Below are 24,641 nucleotides of genomic sequence, written 5' to 3' on the forward strand. Positions count from 1 at the left end.
GGGGTCTCTTCCGGCATAATTTCTGTATGGTTTTCGGGATCCGTCCGGGATCCTGTCGGGGTCATTTTAGGACATTTGCGCGATCATTTGGGGTCTCTTCCGGCATCATTTCTGGATGGTTTACGGGATCCGTCCGGGATCCTGTCGGGGTCATTTTGGGCCTTTTGCGGGATCATTTGGGTTCTCTTCCGGCATCATTTCTGGATGGTTTACGGGATCCGTCCGGGATCCTGTCGGGGTCATTTTAGGACTTTTGCGGGATCATTTGGGGTCTCTCCCGGCATCATTTCTGGATGGTTTTCAGGATCCGTCCGGGATCCTGTCGGGGTCATTTTGGGACTTTTGCGGGATCATTTGGGGTCTCTTCCGGCATCATTTCTGGATGGTTTACGAGATCCGTCCGGGATCCTGTCGGGGTCATTTTGGGACTTTTGCGAGATCATTTGGGGTCTCTTCCGGCATCATTTCTGGATGGTTTACGGGATCCGTCCGGGACCCTGTCGGGGTCATTTTGGGACTTTAGCGGGATCATTTGGGGTCTCCTCCGGCATCATTTCTGGATGGTTTTCGGGATCCGTCCGGGATCCTGTCGGGGTCATTTTGGGACCTTTGCGGGATCATTTGGGGTCTCTTCCGGCATCATTTCTAGATGGTTTTCGGGATTCATCCGGGATCCCGTCGGAGTCATTTCGGAACTTTTTCTCGATTAATACAGGATCATTTGGGGACCCTTTCGGCATCATTTCTGGATAGTTTTAGGGATCCGTTCGGGATCCCGACGGGGTCATATCGGGACCATTTGGGGTACCTACCGGCATCATTTCTGGATGGTTTACGGGATCCGTCCGGGACCCTGTCGGGGTCATTTTGGGACTTTAGCGGGATCATTTGGGGTCTCTTCCGGCATCATTTCTGGATGGTTTACGAGATCCGTCCGGGATCCTGTCGGGGTCATTTTGGGACTTTTGCGAGATCATTTGGGGTCTCTTCCGGCATCATTTCTGGATGGTTTACGGGATCCGTCCGGGATCCTGTCGGGGTCATTTTGGGCCTTTTGCGGGATCATTTGGGTTCTCTTCCGGCATCATTTCTGGATGGTTTACGGGATCCGTCCGGGATCCTGTCGGGGTCATTTTGGGACTTTTGCGGGATCATTTGGGGTCTCTCCCGGCATCATTTCTGGATGGTTTTCAGGATCCGTCCGGGATCCTGTCGGGGTCATTTTGGGACTTTTGCGGGATCATTTGGGGTCTCTTCCGGCATCATTTCTGGATGGTTTACGAGATCCGTCCGGGATCCTGTCGGGGTCATTTTGGGACTTTTGCGAGATCATTTGGGGTCTCTTCCGGCATCATTTCTGGATGGTTTACGGGATCCGTCCGGGACCCTGTCGGGGTCATTTTGGGACTTTAGCGGGATCATTTGGGGTCTCCTCCGGCATCATTTCTGGATGGTTTTCGGGATCCGTCCGGGATCCTGTCGGGGTCATTTTGGGACCTTTGCGGGATCATTTGGGGTCTCTTCCGGCATCATTTCTAGATGGTTTTCGGGATCCATCCGGGATCCCGTCGGAGTCATTTCGGAACTTTTTCTCGATTAATACAGGATCATTTGGGGACCCTTTCGGCATCATTTCTGGATAGTTTTAGGGATCCGTTCGGGATCCCGACGGGGTCATATCGGGACCATTTGGGGTACCTACCGGCATCATTTCTGGATGGTTTCCGGATCCGTCCGGGATTCCGTCGGCGTAATTTCGGGACTATTAGGGGGTTATTTGGGGACCTTTCCGGCATCATTTCTGGATAGTTTTAGGGATCCGTGCGGGATCCCGACGGGGTCATATCGGGACCATTTGGGGTACCTACCGGCATCATTTCTGGTTGGTTTTCGGGATCCGTCCGGGATCCCGTCGGGATCATTTCGGGACTATTTCGGGATCATTTGGGTACCTACCTTCATCATTTCTGGATGATTTTCGGGATCCGTACGGGATCCCGTCGGGGTCATTTCAGGACTTTTTCGGGATCCGCCCGTGATCCCGGCGGGGTCATTTCGGGACTATTTCGGGATCATTTGGGGTACCTAGATGGATAGTTTTCGGGATTCGTCCGGGATCCCGTCTGGATCATTTCAGGACTTTTTCGGGATCATTTGGGGTATCTTCCGGCCACTTTTCTAGATGGTTTTCGGTATCCGTCCGGGATACCGTCAGGGTAATTTCGGGACTATTTGGGGATAACTTGGGAACCTTTCCGGCATCATTTCTGGATAGTTTCCGGGATCCTTCGGGGATCCCGTCAGGGTCATTTCGGAACCCGCGACTAATGCGGGATCATTTGGGGACCCTTTCGCCATCACTTCCGGATGGTTTTCGTGATCCGTCCGGGATACCGTCAGAGTAATTTCGGGACTATTTGGGGATAACTTGGGAACCTTTCCGGCATCATTTCTGGATAGTTTCCGGGATCCGTCGGGAATCCCGTCTGGATCATTTCGGAACTATAAGGGGATCATTTCATTTTTCATCTTTCTTTAAGGGGATCATTTCACCTTCCAGCATCATTTCTGTATACTTTTGGGGATCCGTCCGGGATCCCGACGGGGTCATTTCTGGCCTATTTCGGGATCATTTTGGGGTACCAACCGGCATCATTTCTGGATGGTCCGGAATCCGTCCGGGATCCCATCGGGGGAATTTCGGGAATTTTTCGGGATCATTTGGGGTCCCTTCCGGCATCATTTCTGGATCGTTTTCGGGATCCGTCCGAGATCCCGTCGGGTTTATTTTTTTACTTTTTCGGGAAAATGTCAGGGAATTTCGAGACTGTTCTTGGATCATTTGGGGATCCTTCAGGGATAATTTCTGGATAGTTTTCGGGATCCCGTCGGGGTAATTTCGGGACTTTTTCACGACTATTTCGGGGTCAGTTGCCCTTAAAGATCATTTCTGGGTGGTTTTCGGGATCCGTCCGGGATCCCGTCAGGGTTATTTCGCGCCTTTTCGGGACTATTTCGGGATCATTTTGGGACCCTTCCGCGATAATTTCTCTATGATTTTCGGGATCTGTTCGGGAGCCCTTCGTAGTTTTTTCGCGACTTTATCTGGGATAAATTGCGGACCCTTTAGAGATCAATTCTGGATGGTTTTCGGTATCGGTCTGGGATCCCCTCAAGGTCATTTCGGGACTTTTTCGGGACTATTTCGGAATCATTTTGGGACCCCTCCGGCATAATTTCTGGGTGATTTTCGGGATCTGTCCGGGATCCCGACGGAGTTTTTTCGGGACTTTTTCCGGACTATTTCTGGATTATTTGCGGACGTTTCAGAGCTCAGTTCTGGATGATTTTCGGGATTTGTCCGGGATCCCGTCGGAGTTATTTCGGGGTAATTTTGGGACCCTTCCAGGATAATTTCTTCATGATTTTCGGGATGGGTCTGAGTTTTTCGTGACTTTCGGGACTATTTCGGGATCATTTGCGGAACCTTCAGAGATCAATTCTGGATGGTTTGTGGACTTTTCCGGGATCATTTGGGGATCCCTCCAGAGTCATTTCTGGATGGTTTTCGGGATCCCGTCAGGGTCATTTCGGGCCTTTTTCGTGACTACTATTTCGGAATGATTTTGGGACTCCTCCGGGATAATTTCTGGGCGATTTTCGGGATTTGTCCGGGATCCCGTCAGAGTTTTTTCGGACTATATCGGGATCATTTGCGGACCGTTCAGGAATCAAATCTGGATGGTTTTCGGGATCCGTCCGGGATCCCGTCAGGGTCATTTCGGGACTTTTCGTGACTACTTCGGGATTATTTTGGGACCCTTCCGGCATCATTTCTGGATAGTTTTCGAGATTTGTCCAGGATCCCGTCGGCATCATTTCGTGACTATTTGGTGTCATTTATGGACACTTCCGGGATCATTTTAGGTCTCTTCGAAACCGGTAATTCAACACACATGGCCGTGGATTTACGGCAAATTATTCGTAATTAAAATTCGGTATGTTTTATCTTTAATATATCACAGCTTTTTCGTTCTATTTTTAAATGAATCCTGTAACGAACTATTACAACTATAATTAAAATTTTTGTAATATTTTAACCAACTAAATACCCGAAAAAGCAACACCACTTTCATTTAAAAACTTCTTTTTGGTTTTAGCTAATTGTAGTTTCACTCCTTTGTTCTATGAGTAGTAATTCTTTCACCCCTGTCATATCAATTAATTTAACTTAGAAACAAAATGTATTTTTTTTAATTCGAAAAAAGTGTATTGTACTATTCATGTAAGCGTGCCCATCAGCTCAGTTAGTTCTTTTTTTTTTACTGTATTAAAAAATAAAATACATTGACAGAAAAAATTTTTAAACAGACAACTTGATAAGCAGGCTAACGTGAATAGCACATATATTTTATTTTCTCCTTGCGGACGGGGCCGCGGGTAAAGGCTAGTATATTATAAATGGCAAAGTTTGGATGTTAAGATGTTTGGATGTTTGGATGTTTGGATGTTTGGATGTTTGTCCAGACGTTTGTCTTTGTGACTCAATAACGCAAGAACGGCTGGACCGATTTGGATGAAATTTTGCACACATATAGCCAATAGTCTAGAAGGATCTACTAGCTGTATATTTTTCAAAAGGGGCGTGGTCCCCGCCCCCTAGGAACAGTTATAATTTAATTATTATATTTTTTCGTCTTTGCGACTGAATCACGCCAGAATCGATACACGGATTTTAATGAAATTTGGGACACAGACAGTAGTCTACTAGCGAAATTTTTTTCGAGCATGGAAAGAGGGGTGGGGGTCCCACGACCCCTTCGAGAAATAATTTTTCATAATTTTTACACATTATAACTTTACGTATACTGGCCTTCACCAATATCACAGACTCAAGGGGTCAAATAAGTCGAGGGCTTACAAAGTAAGCAGTGACACCCTCCGCCCGCCCCCCTTTATCTCCCCCTCTGGTGTAAAATCCATAAATTGTTATAACTCAATCTAAATTTTCTCCTAAATCAATAGTTTTTGGTATCTGGTACATACAGAACGAGATCTAGACAATTTTGGAGGAACGATCAGTGGTCCTCTCCTCTACTCCCGCCATCCGCCCTCCATCAATTGTTTTTATTAGCACGCTTTTATTAGCTTTACCTGTATGTTTCTATCTAACTTTTTATTCGCTCCAATGCGCCTGCTGCCTTATTAACATGGTTTTATAATTAGCTTCACCTTATTTGTAATACCGTAAGGGTCATATCGAGACCCTTCCCGGATCATTTCTGGATGGTTTTCGGAATCGGTCCTGGATTACGCCGGGGTAATTTCGGGACTTTTTCGGGACTATTTCGGGATCATTTTGGGACCCTTCCGGGATCATTTCTGTATAGTTTACGGGATCCGTCCGGGATCCCGTCGGGGTTATTTTGGAACATTTTCGGGACTATTCCGGAATCATTTCGGGACTATTTCGCGATCATTTGGGGACCCTTCCGGCATCATTTCTGGATGGTTTTCGGGATCCGTGCGGGATCTCGTCGAGGTCATATGGGGACTTTTTCGGGATCATTTGGGGGCTCTTCCGGCATCATTTCTGGATGGTTTTCGGGATCCGACCGGGATATCGTCGGGGTCATTTGGGGACTTTTTCGGGATCATTTGGGGGCTCTTCCGGCATCATTTCTGGATGGTTTTCGGGATCCGTCCGGGATCTCGTCGGGGTCATTTGGGGACTTTTTCGGGATCATTTTGGGGCTCATCCGGCATCATTTCTGGATGGTTTTCGGGATCCGTCCGGAATCCCGTCGGGGTCATTTCGGGACTTTTTCGCGACTAATACGGGATCGTTTGGGAACCCTTTCGGCATCATTTCTGGATGGTTTTCGGGATCCGTCCGGGATCCCATTAGGGTAATTTCGGGACTATTAGGGGATCATTGGGAACCTTTCCGGCATCATTTCTGGATAATTTTCGGGATCCGTTCGGGATGCCGACGAGGTCATTTCGGGACTATTTCGGCATCATTTCTGGATGGTTTTTGGGATTCGTCCGGGATCCCGTCGTGGTCCTTTCGGGACTTTTTTCGACTAATACGGGATCATTTGCGGACCCTTCCGGGATCATTTCTGTATAGTTTTCTGGATCCGTCCGGGATCCCGTCGGGGTTATTTTGGAACATTTTCGGGACTATTCCGGAATCATTTCGGGACTATTTCGCGATCATTTGGGGACCCTTCCGGCATCATTTCTGGATAGTTTTCGGGATCCCGTCACGGTCATTTCGGGACTATTAGGGGATCATTTGAGGACCTTTCCGGCATCATTTCTGTATTGTTTTCGGAATCCTTTCGGGATCCCGTCAGGGTCATTTTGGGACTTTTTCGGGGCTAATACGGGATGATTTGGGGATCCTCTAGGGGTCGTTTCGTGACTTTTTCTGTTTTATTTCGGGATCATTTGGGGACCCTTTCGGCATAATTTCTGGATAGTTGTCGGGATCCGTTCGGGATCCCGTCACGGTCATTTCGGAACTATTAGGGGATCATTTGAGGACCTTTCCGGCATCATTTCTGGATAGTTTTCGGAATCCTTTCGGGATCCCGTCAGGGTCATTTCGGGGCTTTTTCGGGATCATTTAAGGATGGCTTTCAGGATTCGTCCGTGAACCCGTCAGGGTAATTTCTGCACTTTTCCGAGACTATTTCGAGATCATTTTGGGACCTTCCCAAGATCATTTCTGGATGGATTTCGGGATTTGTCCGGGATGCCCTCAGGGTCATTTTGGGACTATTAGGTGAGCATTTGAGGACCTTTCCGGCATCACTTCTGGATGGTTTTAGGTATCCGTCCGGGATCCCGTCGGGGTCATTTCGGGACTTTTTCGCGACTAATACGAGATCATTTGGGAACCCTTTCGGCATCATTTCTGGATGGTTTTCGGGATCCGTCCCGGATCTCGTCGAGGTCATTTGGGGACTTTTTCGGGATTATTTTGGGGGCTCTTCCGGCATCATTTCTGGATGGTTTTCGGGATCCGTCCGGTATCTCGTCGGGGTCATTTGAGGACTTTCGGGATCATTTGGGGGCTCTTCTGGCATCATTTCTGGATGGTTTTCGGGATCCATCCGGGATCCAGTCGGGGTCATTTCGGGACTTTTTCGCGACTAATACGGGATCATTTGGGAACCCTTTCGGCATCATTTCTGCATGGTTTTCGGGATCCGTCCGGGATAACGCCGGGGTAATTTCGGGACTTTTTCGGGACTATTTCGGGATCATTTTGGGACCCTTCCGGGATCATTTCTGTATAGTTTTCGGGATCCGTCCGGGATCCCGTCGGGTTTATTTTGGGACATTTTCGGGACTATTCCGGAATCATTTCGGGACTATTTCGCGATCATTTGGGGACCCTTCCGGCATCATTTCTGGATGGTTTTCGGGTTCCGTCCGGGATCCCGTCGGGGTACTTTCGGGATCATTTGCGTACCTTCCAGAGATAATTTCTTGATGGTTTCCGGGATCATTACGGGACTTTTTCGGGGTTATTTTGGATCCCTTTAGGCATCATTTCTGGATGGTCCTCGGGATTCGTCCGGCATCCCGTCGGGGTCATTTCGGGACTTTTTCGCGACAAATACGGGATCATTCGGCATCATTTCTGGATGGTTTTCGGGATCCGTCCGGGATCTCGTCGGGGTCATTTGGGGACTTTTTCGGGATCATTTGGGGCTCTTCCGGCATCATTTCTGGATGGTTTCCGGGATCCGTCCGGGATCTCGTCGGGGTCATTTGGGGGCTCTTCCGGCATCATTTCTGGATGGTTTTCGGGATCCGTCCGGGATCTCGTCGGTGTCATTTGGGGACTTTTTCGGGATCATATGGGGGCTCTTCCGGCATCATTTCTTGATGGGTTTCGGTATCCGTCCGGGATCTCGTCGGGGTCATTTGGGGACTTTTTCGGGATCATATGGGGGCTCTTCCGGCATCATTTCTTGATGGGTTTCGGTATCCGTCCGGGATCTCGTCGGGGTCATTTGGGGACTTTTTCGGGATCATTTTGGGGCTCTTCCGCCATCATTTCTGGATGGTTTTCGGGATCCGTCCGGGATCCCGTCGGGGTCATTTCGGGACTTTTTCGCGACTAATACGGGATCAATTGGGAACCCTTTCGGCATCATTTCTGGATGGTTTTCGGGATCGGTCCGGGATCCCGTCGGGGTCATTTCGGGACTTTTTCGCGACTAATACGGAATCATTTGGGAACCCTTTCGGCATCATTTCTGGATGGTTTTCGGGATCCTTTCGGGATCCCGTCAGGGCCATTTTGGGACTTTTTCGGGATCATTTAAGGATGGCTTTCAGGATTCGTCCGGGAACCCGTCAGGGTAATTTCTGGACTTTTCCGAGACTATTTCGGGATCATTTTGGGACCTTTCCGGCATCATTTCTGGATCATTTTCGGGATCCGTCCGGGATGCCGACGAGGTCATTTCGGGACTATTTCGGGATCATTTGGGATACCTACCGGCATCATTTCTGAATGGTTTTTGGGATTCGTCCGGGATCCCGTCATGGTCATTTCGGGACTTTTTCTCAACAAATACGGGATCATTTGCGGACCCTTTCGGCATCATTTCTGGATAGTTGTCGGGATCCCGTCACGGTCATTTCGGGACAATTAGGGGATCATTTGAGGACCTTTCCGGCATCATTTCTGGATTGTTTTCGGAATCCTTTCGGGATCCCGTCAGGGTCATTTTGGGACTTTTTCGGGATCATTTAAGGATGGCTTTCAGGATTCGTCCGGGAACCCGTCAGGGTAATTTCTGGACTTTTCCGAGACTATTTCGGGATCATTTTGGGACCTTCCCAAGATCATTTCTGGATGGATTTCGGTATCGGTCCGGGATGCCGTCAGGGTCATTTTGGGACTATTAGGTGATCATTTGAGGACCGTTCCGGAATCACTTCTGGATGGTTTTCGGTATCCGTTCAGGATCCCGTCGGAATCATTGCGGGACTTTTTCGGAATCATTTGGGGTCCCTCCCAAGATCATTTCTGGATGGATTTCGGGATCTGTTCGGGGTCCCATCAGGGTTTTTTAGGGATTCGTTCGAGATCCCGTCAGGGTCATTTCGGGACTTCTTCGGGAGTATATCGCGATCATTTCTGGATGGTTTACGAGGTCCGTCCCGGATCACTTAAGGGTCATTTCGGGACTATTGGGTGATTATTTGAGGACCTTTCCGGCATCACTTCTGTATGATTTTCGGTATCCGTTCGGGATCCCGTCGGAATCATTGCGGGACTTTTTCGGAATCATTTTGGATCCCTTCCGGCATTATTTCTGGATGGTTTTCGGGATTTGTCCGGAATCCCGTCGGGGTTATTTCGGGACCTTTTCGGGGCTAATACGGGATCAGTTGGGGATCCTCTAGGGGTCGTTTCGTGACTTTTTTTTTGTTACTTTTCCGGGATAGTTTTTGGACCCTTCCGGGATCATTTCTGGATCTGTGCGGAATCCCATCTGGGTCATTTCCGGACTATTTCGGGATTATTTTGGGATCCTTCCGGAATCATTTCTGTATGGTTTTCGCGATCCGTCGTTGATTCCCTCGGAGCCATTTCGGAACTTTTTCTGGGGTATGTCGGGGTCATTTGGAGAACGGCAGATCGAGCGATTTGGGTGTCAACCGCCAAGACAAAGAAGTCACCTTCCAGCTTTTGATGCAAGCTAAGCATAAGAAGAAGAATTGCACATTTGCTTTGGCGAAGGATGATTTCACTCTTTGCAATGAAACTATTTTTCCCACTCGTTGGTACTTTTCTAACACGTTTCACAGTTAAAAATTTCAATTTACCAAATGAATAGGATACAAAATGAGTTAGTAAGTATTTTTCTTCTATAGTGAGAATGTTTCTAACAGAGCTTCCCGAAATTTGTGAATAGCACATATATTTTATTTTCTCCTTGCGGACGGGGCCGCGGGTAAAGGCTAGTATATATTATAAATGGCAAAGTTTGGATGTTTGGATGTTTGTCCAGACGTTTGTCTTTGTGACTCAATCACGCAAGAACGGCTGAACCGATTTGGATGAAATTTTCTACACATATAGCCAATAGTCTAGAAGGTTCTACTAGCTATATATATTTTTCAAAAGGGGCGTGGTCTCCGCCGCCTAGGAACAGTTATAATTTAATTATTATATTTTTTCGTCTTTGCGACTGAATCACGCCAGAATGGCTACACGGATTTTGATGAAATTTAGGACACAGACAGTAGTCTACTAGCGAAATTTTTTTCGAACATGGAAAGAGGGGTAGGGGTCCCACGACCCCTACGATCGAGAAATTATTTTTCAATAATTTTTACACATTATAACTTTACGTATACTGGCCTTCACCAATATCACAGACTCAAGGGGTCAAATAAGTCGAGGGCTTACAAAGTAAGCAGTGGCACCCTCCTGCGCCCCCTTTATCTCCCCCTCTGGTGTAAAATCTATAAATTGTTATAACTCAATATAAATTTTCTCCTAAATCAATAGTTTTTGGTATCTGGTACATACAGAACGAGATCTAGACAATTTTGGAGGAACGATCAGTGGTCCTCTCCTCTACTCCCGCCATCCGCCCTCCATCAATTGTTTTTATTAGCAAGCTTTTATTAGCTTTACCTGTATGTTTCTATATAACTTTTTATTCGCTCCAATGCGCCTGCTGCCTTATTAACATGGTTTTATAATTAGCTTCACCTTATTTGTAATCCCGTAAGGGTCATATCGAGACCCTTCCGGGATCATTTCTGGATGGTTTTCGGGATCGGTCCGGGATTACGCCGGGGTAATTTCGGGACTTTTTCGGGACTATTTCGGGATCATTTTGGGACCCTTCCGGGATCATTTCTGTATAGTTTTCTGGATCCGTCCGGGATCCCGTCGGGGTTATTTTGGGACATTTTCGGGACTATTCCGGAATCATTTCGGGACTATTTCGCGATCATTTGGGGACCCTTCAGGTATCATTTCTGGATGGTTTTCGGGATCCGTCCGGGATCCCGTCGGGGTACTTTCGGGATCATTTGCGTACCTTCGAGAGATAAATTCTTGATGGTTTCCGGGATCATTACGGGATTTTTTCGGGGTTATTTTGGGTCCCTTTAGGCATCATTTCTGGATGGTCCTCGGGATTCGTCCGGCATCCCGTCGGGGTCATTTCGGGACTTTTTGGCGACTAATACGGGATCATTCGGCATCATTTCTGGATGGTTTTCGGGATCCGTCCTGGATCTCGTCGGGGTCATTTGGGGACTTTTTCGGGATCATTTGGGGGCTCTTCCGGCATCATTTCTGGATGGTTTTCGGGATCTGTCCGGGATCTCGTCGGGGTCATTTGGGGACTTTTTGGGATCATTTGGGGGCTCTTCCGGCATCATTTCTGGATGGTTTTCGGGATCCGTCCGGGATCTCGTCGGGGTTATTTGGGGACTTTTTCGGGATCATTTGGGGGCTCTTCCGGCATCATTTCTGGATGGTTTTCGGGATCCGTCCGGGATCTCGTCGGGGTCATTTGGGGACTTTTGCCGGATCATTTGGGTGCTCTTCCGGCATCATTTCTGGATGGTTTTCGGGATCCGTCCGGGATCTCGTCGGGGTCATTTGGGGATTTTTCGGGATCATTTGGGGGCTCTTCCGGCATCATTTCTGTATGGTTTTCGGCCCCCGTCCGGGATCACGTCGGGGTCATTTCGGGACTTTTCGCGGCTAATACGGGATCATTTGGGAACCCTTTCGGCATCATTTCTGGATGGTTTTCGGGATCCGTCGGGGATCCCGTCGGGGTCATTTTGGGACTTTTTCGCGACTAATACGGGATCATTTGGGAACCCTTTCGCCATCATTTCTGGATGGTTTTCGGGATCCGTCCGGGATCCCATCAGGGTAATTTCAGGACTATTAGGGGATTATTTGGGAACCTTTCCAGCATCATTTCTGGATAATTTTCGGGATCCGTCCGGGATGCCGACGAGGTCATTTCGGGACTATTTCGGGATCATTTGGGATACCTACCGGCATCATTTCTGGATGGTTTTTGGGAATCGTCCGGGATCCCGTCACTGTCATTTCGGGGCTATTAGGGGATCATTTGAGGACCTTTCCGGCATTTTTTCTGGATTGTTTTCGGAATCCTTTCGAGATCCCGTCAGGGTCATTTTGGGACTTTTTCGGGGCTAATATAGGATCATTTGGGGATCCTCTAGGGGTCGTTTCGTGACTTTTTCTGTTTTATTTCGGGATCATTTGGGAACCCTTCTGGCATAATTTCTTGATGGTTTGCCGGATCCATCAGGGTCATTTCGGGACCATTTTGGGATCATTCGGGGACCCTTCCGAGATCATTTCTGGATCCGTCCGGGATGCCGTAGGAGCCATTTCGGAATTTTTTGTTACTTTTCCGGGATAGTTTTTGGACCTTTCCGGGATCATTTCTGTATCTGTGCGGGATCCCATCTGGGTCATTTCCGGACTATTTCGGGATCATTTGGGATCCTTCCGGAATCATTTCTGTATGGTTTTCGCGATCCGTCGTGGATCCCCTCGGAGCAATTTCGGAACTTTTTCTGGAGTATGTCGGGATAATTTAGGGACCCTTCCTGGATATTTTCTGAATGGTTTTTGAGATCCGCCCGGGAGCCCGTCAGGTCATTTCGGAACCTTTTCGGGATCATTTTGGAACACCTTCAGGGATCATTTCTGTGTGGTTCTCTGGATACGTCTAGAATCGTGTCGCTGTCATTTCGGGTTTTTTTGGGACTATTCGGGGAACTTTTGGACACCCTTTCGGGGCATTTCTGGATGGTTTTCGGGATGCGTCCGCGATAGCGTGGGGGTCATTTCGTAGCTTTTTGTGGATAATTTCGGGATCATTTGGGATCCTATCAGGTTATCAGCTCATTTAGTTCTTTTTTTTACTCAATTACAAAAATAAAATGCATTAGACAGAAAACAAAATTTTAAACAGATAATAAGCAGGCTAACGCGAATAGCCCATATATTTAAATTTCTCCTTGCGGACGGGGCCGCGGGTAAAGGCTAGTAATTATATAAATTAATATAACCAGAATGGGAAAATAGGTTGAGCATAAATTCAATTAGCAACTTGTGTGTGTGTGCGAACACTTACATCCATATGTAGATGTTTACGTAAGACCTGAATATTTCCACAAACAAAGCCCAACAACTTTCTTTTTAGTTTATGCAATTACAATGGACCGTTATGTTAATTAAATTAATATACGCTGTCTACTGCGCTCAGGTGGGTTCAAAATGAGGTTTGGGACCTCCCATACAATACTCGCGCAATTGTGAATCTCATTATCCGATTTGATTACCTTTTCCGTTAAGTGGGCCAGCGAATTGCCCATTCTAAGCAATCTTCTTTATTGTACGGAGCATTAGTACGTAAGTAAAGTTCTCCCTCGATGAACAAAAATCACGTCCTACAAATCGTTCGTCATACTTCTCCTGATATATGGCTCGGAATTATGGACGGTGCCGAGGGAAGATGAGATGGCTCTTGGAGTGTGCGAGAAAAAGTTTTCCACACGATTTGTGCTCCTTTCGGTGATGCTGACGGCGAGTATCGAAGGAGGTATAATGATGAGATTTTTGAGCTTTGCACAGATATGAAGAAAGTGCAGCTAGTAAAATCCTAAGGGTTTCGCTGACTAGGTCATATTATGCGAATGGACGAGGAAACTCCGGCCAAGAAAGTATTTCAGTCGACATCGCAGCTTTGAAGCAGAGGAGGAGGTAGATGTCCTCTGAGTTGGGTGAGGAATAGGGACGCACATTTGCCTCTCTTTTTGCTCCCAATTGACGTCAGTTATCGCGAAATAGGAATAGCGGAGTGACTTGTTGCGAAACGCCCAAAATCTCTTAGGAACAATTAATGGTGATGATGATGATGAAGTACTCCCCCAGCGGGTTAGGGGATCAGAATATACGCGCGGTAGGTATGCCTGTCGTAAGAGGCGACTAAAATACCAGATTCAAGGGGCTGTGTAGCGCAACCCTTCAGGTTGCCAACGCAATATATAGCTTCTCCAAACCCTATTATCAACCTCACCTATCCGCGGCGAATCCTGTTTCACTAACAGACGAGGCTCTGGCGACTCCAAGCTCGTCATGGAACTTGGGGGTGGGGAGTGAATGGCCTGAAGGTTTAATGTGGCCACATAAATCGTTCCCGAGATGATCGGGCTAGCACCTTAATAGTGCTGTGGTACCGGAGCGTACCGGATCTGTATCCGGCAAAAGACCATCACATCGATAACACTCCCCCAAGCCTTCGGGGAGCAACCTTATCGCTACAACAACAACAACAGCAACATGATGAAGTACCTTTTACCGAGTTAATATTTGGAATACTTCTCTTTGGCCGACCATGTTGGAAAAATAGTGTTTACTGGTCTTCAGAGAAAACGGTGGGGATGGGAGAGGTGAAAGGGATAGGAGATGGAAGCAGAGAGCGAGAAAGATAGAGATTGGATAAAGTCAGCTAAAGTGAAAGAGAGAGAAAGAAAGCTATATGCAGGAGAGGGGGAGAGGAGTGTGGAAGTGAGCGAAGTAAGTATACATCATAAGATATAAATAAACAGAATGGCGCTCTCTAATAAATACCTACTTCTGAAGAATTCACCTCGCCGGGTCTAGCTTACTTACTTATTTATGTGCAGCATGACCGTTTACGCGGTTTTGGCCGTCTAGGTAACATTCATTGAATAAAAATTATGGCTAATAATTTAATTAACTAAATATTACACACACGAAGTATACACTGTAGGTATTAAATATATATTTTTTTCTTTTCTTTTTTATTACAGACACCAGTTACTTTGTGTAATCTTGGCGTGGGAGCCACATTTGGTGAATCCATTTTACATGATCTTCCCAGGGACAGTACAGTCGTTACGAAAACTACTTGCGAATTACTTCGTGTAGAGCAACAAGATTTTCGTCTCATTTGGGAGGTAAATTAAATTTAATACAAATTTACTTCGTGATGCTATTTATTTTCATTTAGCTTTACAAACTCAACTATTTCTACCTGCTTTTCTCACCTGCGTTCATTAGCTTTTTTTTGTTTTTGTTCAAAATGAATTGCAAAGCAATTTCATCCTTTTTAATATCCTCTGCAGTTGTTGTACAATTCACCCTTCGTATGTGTTTCCCCAAAACTATCACCCTCCGCTACAACAACATCCCTTCTGCTCAACCACAGCGAGATGCTGCTGCACCGCAAATGCAGTTAAAATTGAAATCACTTTGGCGCCCGCAGCAAAAATGCGTTTTCGCGTCAATAAGCATTTCAATCAACCAGCTTTACATTTTTTTTTTTGATTCCTGTGACCCTTCGTCGGAAAATTAATTAATGTGGGCGAGATTTGCGTTAACACACAAAAGCATACATAAACACCAAAACTTGATTGTTTGTATATTGAACCGGTCGCTAAAAAAATTTGGTTAAAAGTTTAGAGTCCCTTTTGCATTCTGAAAGCCTTAAGTAGTTTATAAAAAATATTGAATAATTGAATTAAGTAACTCGAAAAAATGTCATTGTAAAGACCAAAATTAATAAAAAGGTTTGGTTAATTAATGTCTGGTTCAAAGTGAGAGAAGGCATTTTCATATTATTTCAAAAATGTACAGTGGCAAACACAATTTTATAATAATAAATAAGCGAAATCTGAGAAATTTTTTTTTTAGTTATTTTATCATTACTTTATTTTTAGATCAAAATGTTTTATTCCACCTGAGAGGCTGTAAACTTGCAAAAAAAATCATATGACGAATGACGATTGCATTGCATGCAATTTCAGCACAGTAAATGATTTCGTAAAATATTTCGTACAATCATACATATTTAAGTAGGTATGTTTGTTATTTTTTACAAACAATACATATACATATATACACTAACAAATCCTCTCTCGCTTCAAAACTAGTCCAACCCATTCCATAACGTTTCCGTCTTCCGATTGCTCTCTATTTGTGTCTTCCTTTTCTTAGTGGTAATAACTTTCGCTATTCCTTTCAGTTTTTTTCTTCTTTCTCTCCATTTCCCAAACTCGCTCCCAAAGCTTTCCCTGTTCCCTTTTGGTCTTCCCCTCCTCATCCCTTTTTTTATTCTTCTCTATCTTCTAACTTCCCCAGGGTGGAACAGGGACATGAATAATCTATGCAAGACATGTCGGTAAGCATTCAATCTTGCTAAAGCCTCCAGGGAGGCTGAAAATGGGATGCATACAAGATGATGCTAGGGTACTATAAGAAACTGCTAAGGTCGACGAAGAGGACCTCCTGGCGGAAGTTTTGTAGCGAAATGGAGACAGTGTCTGAGGGATCTAGGCTCAGAAAGGTGCTCTCTGGTACTCCAAAATGTGTCCTGGGATGCCTGCAAGTATCTGATGGGACATGGACGGATTCGGCAGAGAGCACCCTTTGCCTGCTCCTGAGTACGCACTTTCCGCGCGCTAGTGATGAAGTAATGAATTGGAGGGAGATTCACACTGATGAGCCGTATGAGGGGAAGTTCATTACTATGTGTAAAATTAAATGTGCTCTAACGTTGTTGAAGCCCTTCAAAGCACCAGTGTCGGATGGGTTGGCTCCGGTACAACTCCAGCAAATAAGTGAGCTGAGTTCTTTGTGGTTGTATAACATTTTCAAAGGAATTGTGCTCTATTCAACGGGGTTGGAACGATTCAATGGTCACCTTTATACCAAAAGCTGGAACGACGTGTCACGTGACCCCTAAACACTTCAGACCGATTTGTCTGACATCTTTCCAGCTGAAGACACTCGAGAGGTTAAGGGACTCTACACTAAGTGAGTCCATGGAGGGGAAGTTATCGACATCCCAGCATGCGTATATGAACGGGAAGTCCACGGAGATGGCATTGCATGCAGTTGTCTCCCAGATCGAGAAATCCTTGGCGTACAAGGACTTAACACTCATAGCTTTCATCGACATTGAGGGAGCTTTCAACAATGTTACGCCCTCTGCGATAACTGATGCACTAATCGGCTTGGGGGCCGATCCGGGGCCAGTGAAACTTGTTCAGCAGTTACTGTTGCGAAGAAAGGTTCATGCTAACCTGGCAGGCTCTACGATGGTCAAACACATACGGAGAGGCACCCCAGAGGGTGAGGTACTTTCTCCATTTCTATGGGTTGCCACACTTAATGAGCTCTTGGTTCTTCTTGAGAAAGATGTTTGCGGCATATGCTGATGCCCTTCCGCTGTTAGTTAACGGGAAGTTTCCGCAGACACTATGCGATATAGTGCAAACGAAGCTGAGACTGGTGGAGAACTATTCCAGGAGTAAAGGTATATCGGTCAATTCAGCCAAAACTGAACTGGTTCTGTTCACCAGGAAATATAAGATACCTGCGTTGCAGCTGCCGGTGCTAGCGGGTATGGCCCTGACGCTGAGGGACTCTGCCAAATACTTAGGAGTAATTTTGGATAGGAAGCTATCCTGGAGGGAAAACGCTCAGGAGCTTGTGAAAAAAACAACGGTGGCACTGTACAGCTGTAGGGGAGCTGTTGCGCGAAGATGGGGATTATCACCGGATATTACCCTGTGGCTCTACACCGCTGTGGTTAGATCAATTCTTTTATACGGGACAGTGATCTGGTGGACGAGTTTAGATACTAAATCAAACCTACGGATATTCCAGAAGGTACAAAGAAGTGCTCTAATCTGTGTGGGGGTCCTCTTCGCACCACTCCTACGGAGGCGCTGGACACTATTTTTAATGTGTTGCCAATAGATTTAATGGTCAAGCAATGTGCGGCCTTGTCTGCTGAGCGCCTGCGAGAGTTATCCGGATGGAGAGATAATGTGGATGGCCATGCAGCCATCCTTAATTATCTGGATTCGCCTTCGTCGGACTATTGCGCTTCGACTGTATTTTTCAATATGAAGTACGAGATTATTATCCCGGATAGGGATTATTGGTTAAACGAGCCGCCGGACCTGAGCGATAGGCTGCAGATATATACGCTGCATATAGGCTGCACTAAAATCACTTGGATCGGTCACATGTAAGTGCAGGACAGTAGAGAAGTGCCACAAATCTCTTAACGAGATCGCTGAGCAAACTTCCCTTAGTCTGGTGTGGGTGCCTGGACACTCGGATATACCGGGCAATGAGATGGCTGACGAACTTGCAAGAGGGGGCACATCAGTTCCACTTTCGTCGTCCTGGAAGGGATTGAGCATGCCGCTCGCTACCTGTAAGCTCATTTTGAAAGGGATTTTCCTTAGGGAAGCGGGTGTGAGATGGAGCAATCTTGAATCCTGCTTCCACTCCAAGCTCGTGTGGCCTGAATGGGACGCGCATATATCTCTGGTGGTTGCGTTTATAACTGGCCACATAGCAATCGGGAGGCACGTACAACGGCTGGGTGCTCCCTATAATGATTACTGCAGGAGCAGCAAAGACGAACAGGAGATAGAAACATTTTCTGTGCGATTGTCCCGCGCTTTGGCACAAGAGGAAGAAATCTCTGGCATCTCCCTTCTTTGACGATCTTTGTGATCTGGCTAAGTTGGAACCTAAGAAACTCCTCACGTTTGCTGTATCGACCTATTGGTTTGAGTAGGGGAGAGATCCACGTGGTATCACAGTGGAACCTTTTTGGGCCTAAGTGCACTGGTGCTCGCACCGGTGGCCACTTTAACCTAACCTAACTTCCCCATAATGTTTCTCTACTTTTCTGCTCCTTCTCCCTTTACTTATCATAGCCTTCTCCAATCATATTTTTCTTCATTTTGTTTCCGGCTTTACACTCCCCCTCTCTCTTTTTCCACGCCTCTACTATCCCAGATCTTCCTTTTTTCGGATCCTCTTTCACTCCTTTTATATCCCTTTTCCATTTTTTGCAGCCTTTTTCATTTCGTTACCTTTTTTCTTCCTCTTTCTATTTACATCTTACCCTCTCCCTTTGGTTTTGGAACAAAGTAGTATGTCCAGTTTCCAATGAAAGAAACCCGAGTTCGAACTCTTTTTGGCATAAATAGAAATATCGCACCCGATTGAGTCTAAAATATTTATTTTTTAATTTAAAAAAACACCATATTTTGGAAAGTCCAGATACACATACGTTATATTCAATATCTCATTCTCAGTTAAAAACTAGACTGGGTGAAAAAAAAGTTGAAAAAGTCCGCCCCTAAATTTGAAGCCTATGTTGAGAGGGTCTCGGAAAGATTTTTTAAATTTTTTTTCCTTTTAAGTCCTTTTGATCTTCATAGTCGTTTTCTTAAAGTTTTTTTTTCTGCTAAACCAAAATATGAAAACATGATGACGTGATAACGACTGCAGAGCTCTGAAGGACATTAAAAGGGACTATAGAGATTGTTAAGGCAAATTTAATGACGTATTACTATTTAAAATGGATCAAAAAAAATTGTTTTCCAAGATTCTCTCAACTTAAACTCCCGTATGCCCAATACCCACAGCCTAATACCCAATTTCTATGTTAGGGCGGCAGTAAAGATATGTGCTTATATGTATATATTAGACACATACATACATACAAACACTTCCAATTATCACCTGCGCAAATGTTTGTGATGAATTTAAAATTTCTCGCATTAAATTTTTTGGTAACTAATTTCTTGGGACTAATAACTCCTTTATGTAGAACATATGTAGTTTCTTTGAAAGTTCTAAGAGATTAACAAGTTTATGCAAACAGTCCACTGAACCAAGGTCGGATAAGAGAATAGATTTGTGTATATACCTTGTAGTGACGTCAGATTTGTTAGAAAAGTTACAAGTTACCAAGTAGTTCCAGTTCGAGCCCATATCCTCTCCGATGTGAGCAGAGTACTTATCTAACATTCCCGATGCCATTTAAGTTATTTCCACATTTAAGTATTTTCAACAGATTGCTATATTTACGTATAAAATCTGACAATTTATATCTAATTATGTTTTATCGAACTCAGATCCGATGTTCGTCCCAGTTTCGGATCTTCTAGACATCGTGACTTTAATCTATGTAACGCCAGTTTAATGTTTGTTGAAGTAGCGAGGGTTTTAAAGTACTACGTCGAACTTCAAACCAATCTACCTCTACTTTGGTCAGGTACTTAGGGTCGCTAGGTTTGCCTGCAAATATATATTTTGAAACACGTATTAGTTTTCTTGATGCTCCCATTTCGGTTCCTTTAAATCAGATTCTCAATTCTTGTTAAACACGACTCTTATTAAGGGATCCTAATATCCGCATATCCGTTTCCAGCTAAATTGCGCATCACCAAAGCGCAACCATATTCGGTTGTTTTTATTTAATTTGCATAGAAAGTTTACTTTATCGCCAGAATTTGTTGCCCTCAGTGGGAGACAGTTCGAAATAAATTAACTGATAACAACGCTTGTTATACAAACCACACAACTACACACACACGCAATCGTTTCCATGTATGTATAAATGTATTTTAGATACTATGAATGTCTTTAGTAGTTGATAACTTCAAGTGCAAAAGCACAAGCACACCTTTATTGGGTTGATAATGAGAATTAAATTTACAGCAAAAAAAACAAAAACATATTTACCATTAAGAGAATAAACTCAGCTAACTTTGAAATCAGAGTTGAGGGTAGTGCATTAATAGTCAGATATTTAGTGATAGTGCAAAGTTATTCACTACCACTTTTCAAGTTGGGTTTAAAAATGTCAACCTAACTATGGGATAGTGAAGTGAAGCCGAAACTTTTTCACACTGAAAACTGGAAGGAATTCTTGTTTTGTGAAGAGAAAAAGTGAACACAAATTTTCACACATTTGCGCGAATTAAATTAGAATTTATATACAAATGGGAATTCCGATATAACCAAGCCAACCAATGAAGAACCAACATTGAATTTGTACTAAATATTTTAGTATAGGTCAAGTTTTAGTGGTGGAGAAGGAAGGGCTACTGAAATGTGCGTAAAAAATACTGCGCAATATGGTGCGTTTAAAATTTAGTGCGGTACCCCCAACTATGTTTGAAATTTGTAACATACAGGGTGCTTAAAATGGATATGGGCGCTTTTTCAACTGTTAGCCTCTTACTTACTAAACAGGATACACTCAATGTTGGGAGAAAATGGACTAATTGGTACTTTGGTGTTGAAAAAAAGCTAGATTGTCAAAAATAAAAAAGGTTAAATAAAAATTTTTAAGGCTAAGAAAAAAAAGCTAAAAGTTTAAGGTAACTTTCTATGCGTTTTATTAATTTTTTTCATAACAGTCATAACAGAATAAAAAAATTTAATTAATTTTAACTCCAATTTCATAAAATATAAAAAAGTTGTCAGCAGATGCTAACTGTGTTTTAATTTAAAAGGGATACATGGTAAATAAAACTAAACTATAATATTGACAGGTCGGATCAACTTGATCCTGTGGAGTTTTTGATGTTTGAGTTCTTCAATAATTTTGAGCGTTGCCTTGTTGTATGTGTATATAATCCGAAAAAGTCATATGATTTGGGTAACTTTTTTAAGAGTTTCGATAAATATAGTGCAATTTATGAACACATACTCTTGTGTGGAGACTTAAATATTGATTTGCTTGTGGAAAACGATCGGTCCAAACATTTTGTTGATAGCATTTCAGGCGTAGGATTGGAAGTTGTAAATAAACTTGCTACTCGTTTCGGACCCCATTGCAAACCTAGTTTACTTGATGTATTTTGTGTGGCTGACATGGGCAATGTCTTACATTTTGATCAGCTTTCTCTGGGAGGTATTAGCGACCATGACTTAATTTTTTTGAGTTATAATGTAGTTTTGCAATCTACGAATACTATCTCCATTAGCAACCAGTACGTTCGTGATTTCAGTAGAATCAATATCAGAGCTTTAGCTGCTGAAGCATCTTCACTTCCTTGGAATGACAGTTGGTTTGAAGCAGACATAAATAAAAAAGTTGAAAATTTTTCCAATTTGGTTAACTACCTATTTGATAAATATGTCCCACTTAAGAAAATTAGAGTGAACAAAAATAAGCAACCATGGTTCAGTCGAGATGTACTTCAGGCAATAAAAGCAAGAAATAAAAGCTATTCACTTTGGAGGAAATCTCCTTGTGAAGAAAACTGGCAGGCTTATAAGATATTGCGAAACAGAGCTACGAAAATTACTAGGGATGCCAAAAGGGGTTATTTCCGAAGCAAACTTGATCTATGTCTACCACCAAAGATTCTCTGGAATAATCTAAAACAACTTGGTATTAAGAATGATTTAAAATCGGAATGCTCGATTGAGGCTGATGTAATGAATGATTTCTTTGCTACCAAGTTACCGAATGAGAGTGAGTCAAATATTTCCAACGACGATTCTTTGCTTGATTGGTGCAGTAAATTTAACTTTTCTAATATTACTGAATCTGAAACAATACAATCCATATTTTCAATAAAATCAAATGCAACAGGGGAAGATAAAATAAGTCTAAGATTTATTAAACTTATATTACCATATGTGATTGCGCCATTAACGCATATTTTAAATTTTGCTTTAACATCTCTAAGTTTTCCTGATGCTTGGAAGGTGGCTAATATTATACCTATTCCAAAAAAGGTTAATGCTTCCCAACCATGTGATTTTCGGCCAATAAGTATTCTTCCCTGCTTATCAAAAGTGATGGAAAAGCTCTTATCGAACCAGATTAGGAAATATCTGACTGAAGAAAATTTGCTTTCGGAAAATCAATCAGGTTATCGCATTGGACATAGTTGCTCAACCGCTATGCTCAAGGTTTTAGAAGACATACGACCAAAATTTGACAATGGCGAACTCACAATTCTTACGTTATTGGACTTATCTAAGGCATTCGACACGGTCTGCCACAGAATTCTCCTGCATAAGCTAAAAAAATATTTTGGATTCAGTAGCGATGCTGTGAAGCTGCTTGAGAGCTATTTGACAAACAGGTACCAACGGGTAATATGTGGGGATCGTGGATCCAGGTTATTACCAGTAAAATCTGGGGTTCCACAGGGTTCTATTCTTGGTCCAATTTTATTTAGTTTGTACATTAATGACATAGAAAAATGCTGTCGTAAAGTATCCATTCACCTCTACGCGGATGATGCTCAGATATACCTTTCTGCCCCTCTTGGCTTAATAGAGGATTTAGTTTGCCGATTAAATGAAGATTTAGAAGCTATATTTCAATGGTCTAAAAAGAACAAGCTACACCTTAATGCATCCAAAACACAGGCGATCGCTATTTCACATTTTTCCTACAATCTGAATGGCATTTCTCCGCTAGTTATAAATGGAAGTGTTGTGAAATATGAGAAGAATGTCAAAACTCTTGGATTTATCTTAAATAAGCACCTAACTTGTGTTGATCATGTGAATTCCTCAATTAGTAGGTTATATTATATGTTAAGGCATTTATGGAAAACGGCTTATTTTATTCGAGAAGATATAAAACTTAAACTTGTCAAAAGTCTATTAATACCAATAATATCTTACCATGAATTGATATATGGTTGCCTGGATAAAGCTTCCATGAACAAATATCAACTACTGATTAATAATTGTGCCAGATATATCTATCTTAAACGGAAATATGATCATATTTCGAACTTCTCAAAAACTATTCTTGAATGCAGTTTATCAGCATTCTTTGACCGTCGTTTACTAATATTTATACATAAGATTATCTTTTCTTGTACGCCGGAATGCCTTTTTGTAAAACTTACTTTCGCACAATCATCCCGTACTTGCAATCTAATTGTACCGTATTTTAAGTATTCAGTAACATCGAGAATGTTTTTCGTTAGGGCTGTGCAGTTGTGGAATGCTTTGCCTAATAAAGTAAAATTAGAATCAAATCCTAAGTGCTTCAAATTAGCTGTACATCGCACCCTTTGTTCTTGAACATTCTTTTGTATTTTACTTTTTCTTTTTCTTTTTTACTTACCTCCATGGAACATATGCTGTATGGTTTGAATGTTACTTCTATTTTTGTTTCTAGCTTTTAAACTTACTTTGTACTAGTAATAAGAATAATAGCAAATATGGCACTGTAAAAGACTATGTCTTATATGTGTATTTTAAATAAATAAATAAATAAATAAATAAATATAAGTTTTCGTAATATGTTTAAGGTAAATGGTTTTTTATTTGCAAAAAAAAGAACGCCGATAAAACTATTTTCAATAAGGAAACCTATTTTACTGTCTGAGAACCTCTTTTTCAAGTTTTTGACATAGTCATAACGCCATAGTCATAACCATATTTTTACTTCTCTATATCAAATTGGCATGCTATGTTTTAATCAATATTTGCAAATTAATTAAGAAACTGAAGAATTTTGCAAAACAAGAAATGGCCGCCTGGGTAGAATACCACCCAACTTGGACTATCATTTCAAGATCGTCCTATCCCAACAAACTTTTGGAAAACACCCAACAATAGAATTTGATTTTGAGAAGGCCCCACCTCAAAACCTTCTATCGCGGAGAAAAAATCTGTTCAGTACAAATGATAATCAGATTGGCATTTATTAAAAACATTCTGAGGGAAGGTGTTTATCAACCGAATTCTAAGAAAGGGCGCTTTT

General features: G+C 43.3%; 1 protein-coding gene across 17 annotated transcripts in view; it reads left to right on the top strand.

Annotated features, from left to right (window-relative positions):
• Epac (Exchange protein directly activated by cAMP) overlaps positions 1–24,641 on the top strand; it is a 219,285-nt gene that overhangs the window by 179,607 nt on the left and 15,037 nt on the right. For 16 of the 17 annotated variants that reach the window (XM_067776973.1, XM_067776967.1, XM_067776968.1 and 13 more), the window contains one exon: positions 14,887–15,033. In XM_067776973.1, the coding sequence (XP_067633074.1) occupies positions 14,887–15,033 (147 nt within the window). Of the gene's footprint in view, positions 1–14,886; positions 15,034–15,816; positions 15,935–24,641 lie in introns of those variants that run through there. The other variant, XM_067776985.1, reaches the window with a different exon arrangement.

This window comes from Eurosta solidaginis, chromosome 3 (genome assembly GCF_040869045.1).
Source record: "Eurosta solidaginis isolate ZX-2024a chromosome 3, ASM4086904v1, whole genome shotgun sequence".
Lineage (NCBI taxonomy): Eukaryota > Metazoa > Arthropoda > Insecta > Diptera > Tephritidae > Eurosta > Eurosta solidaginis.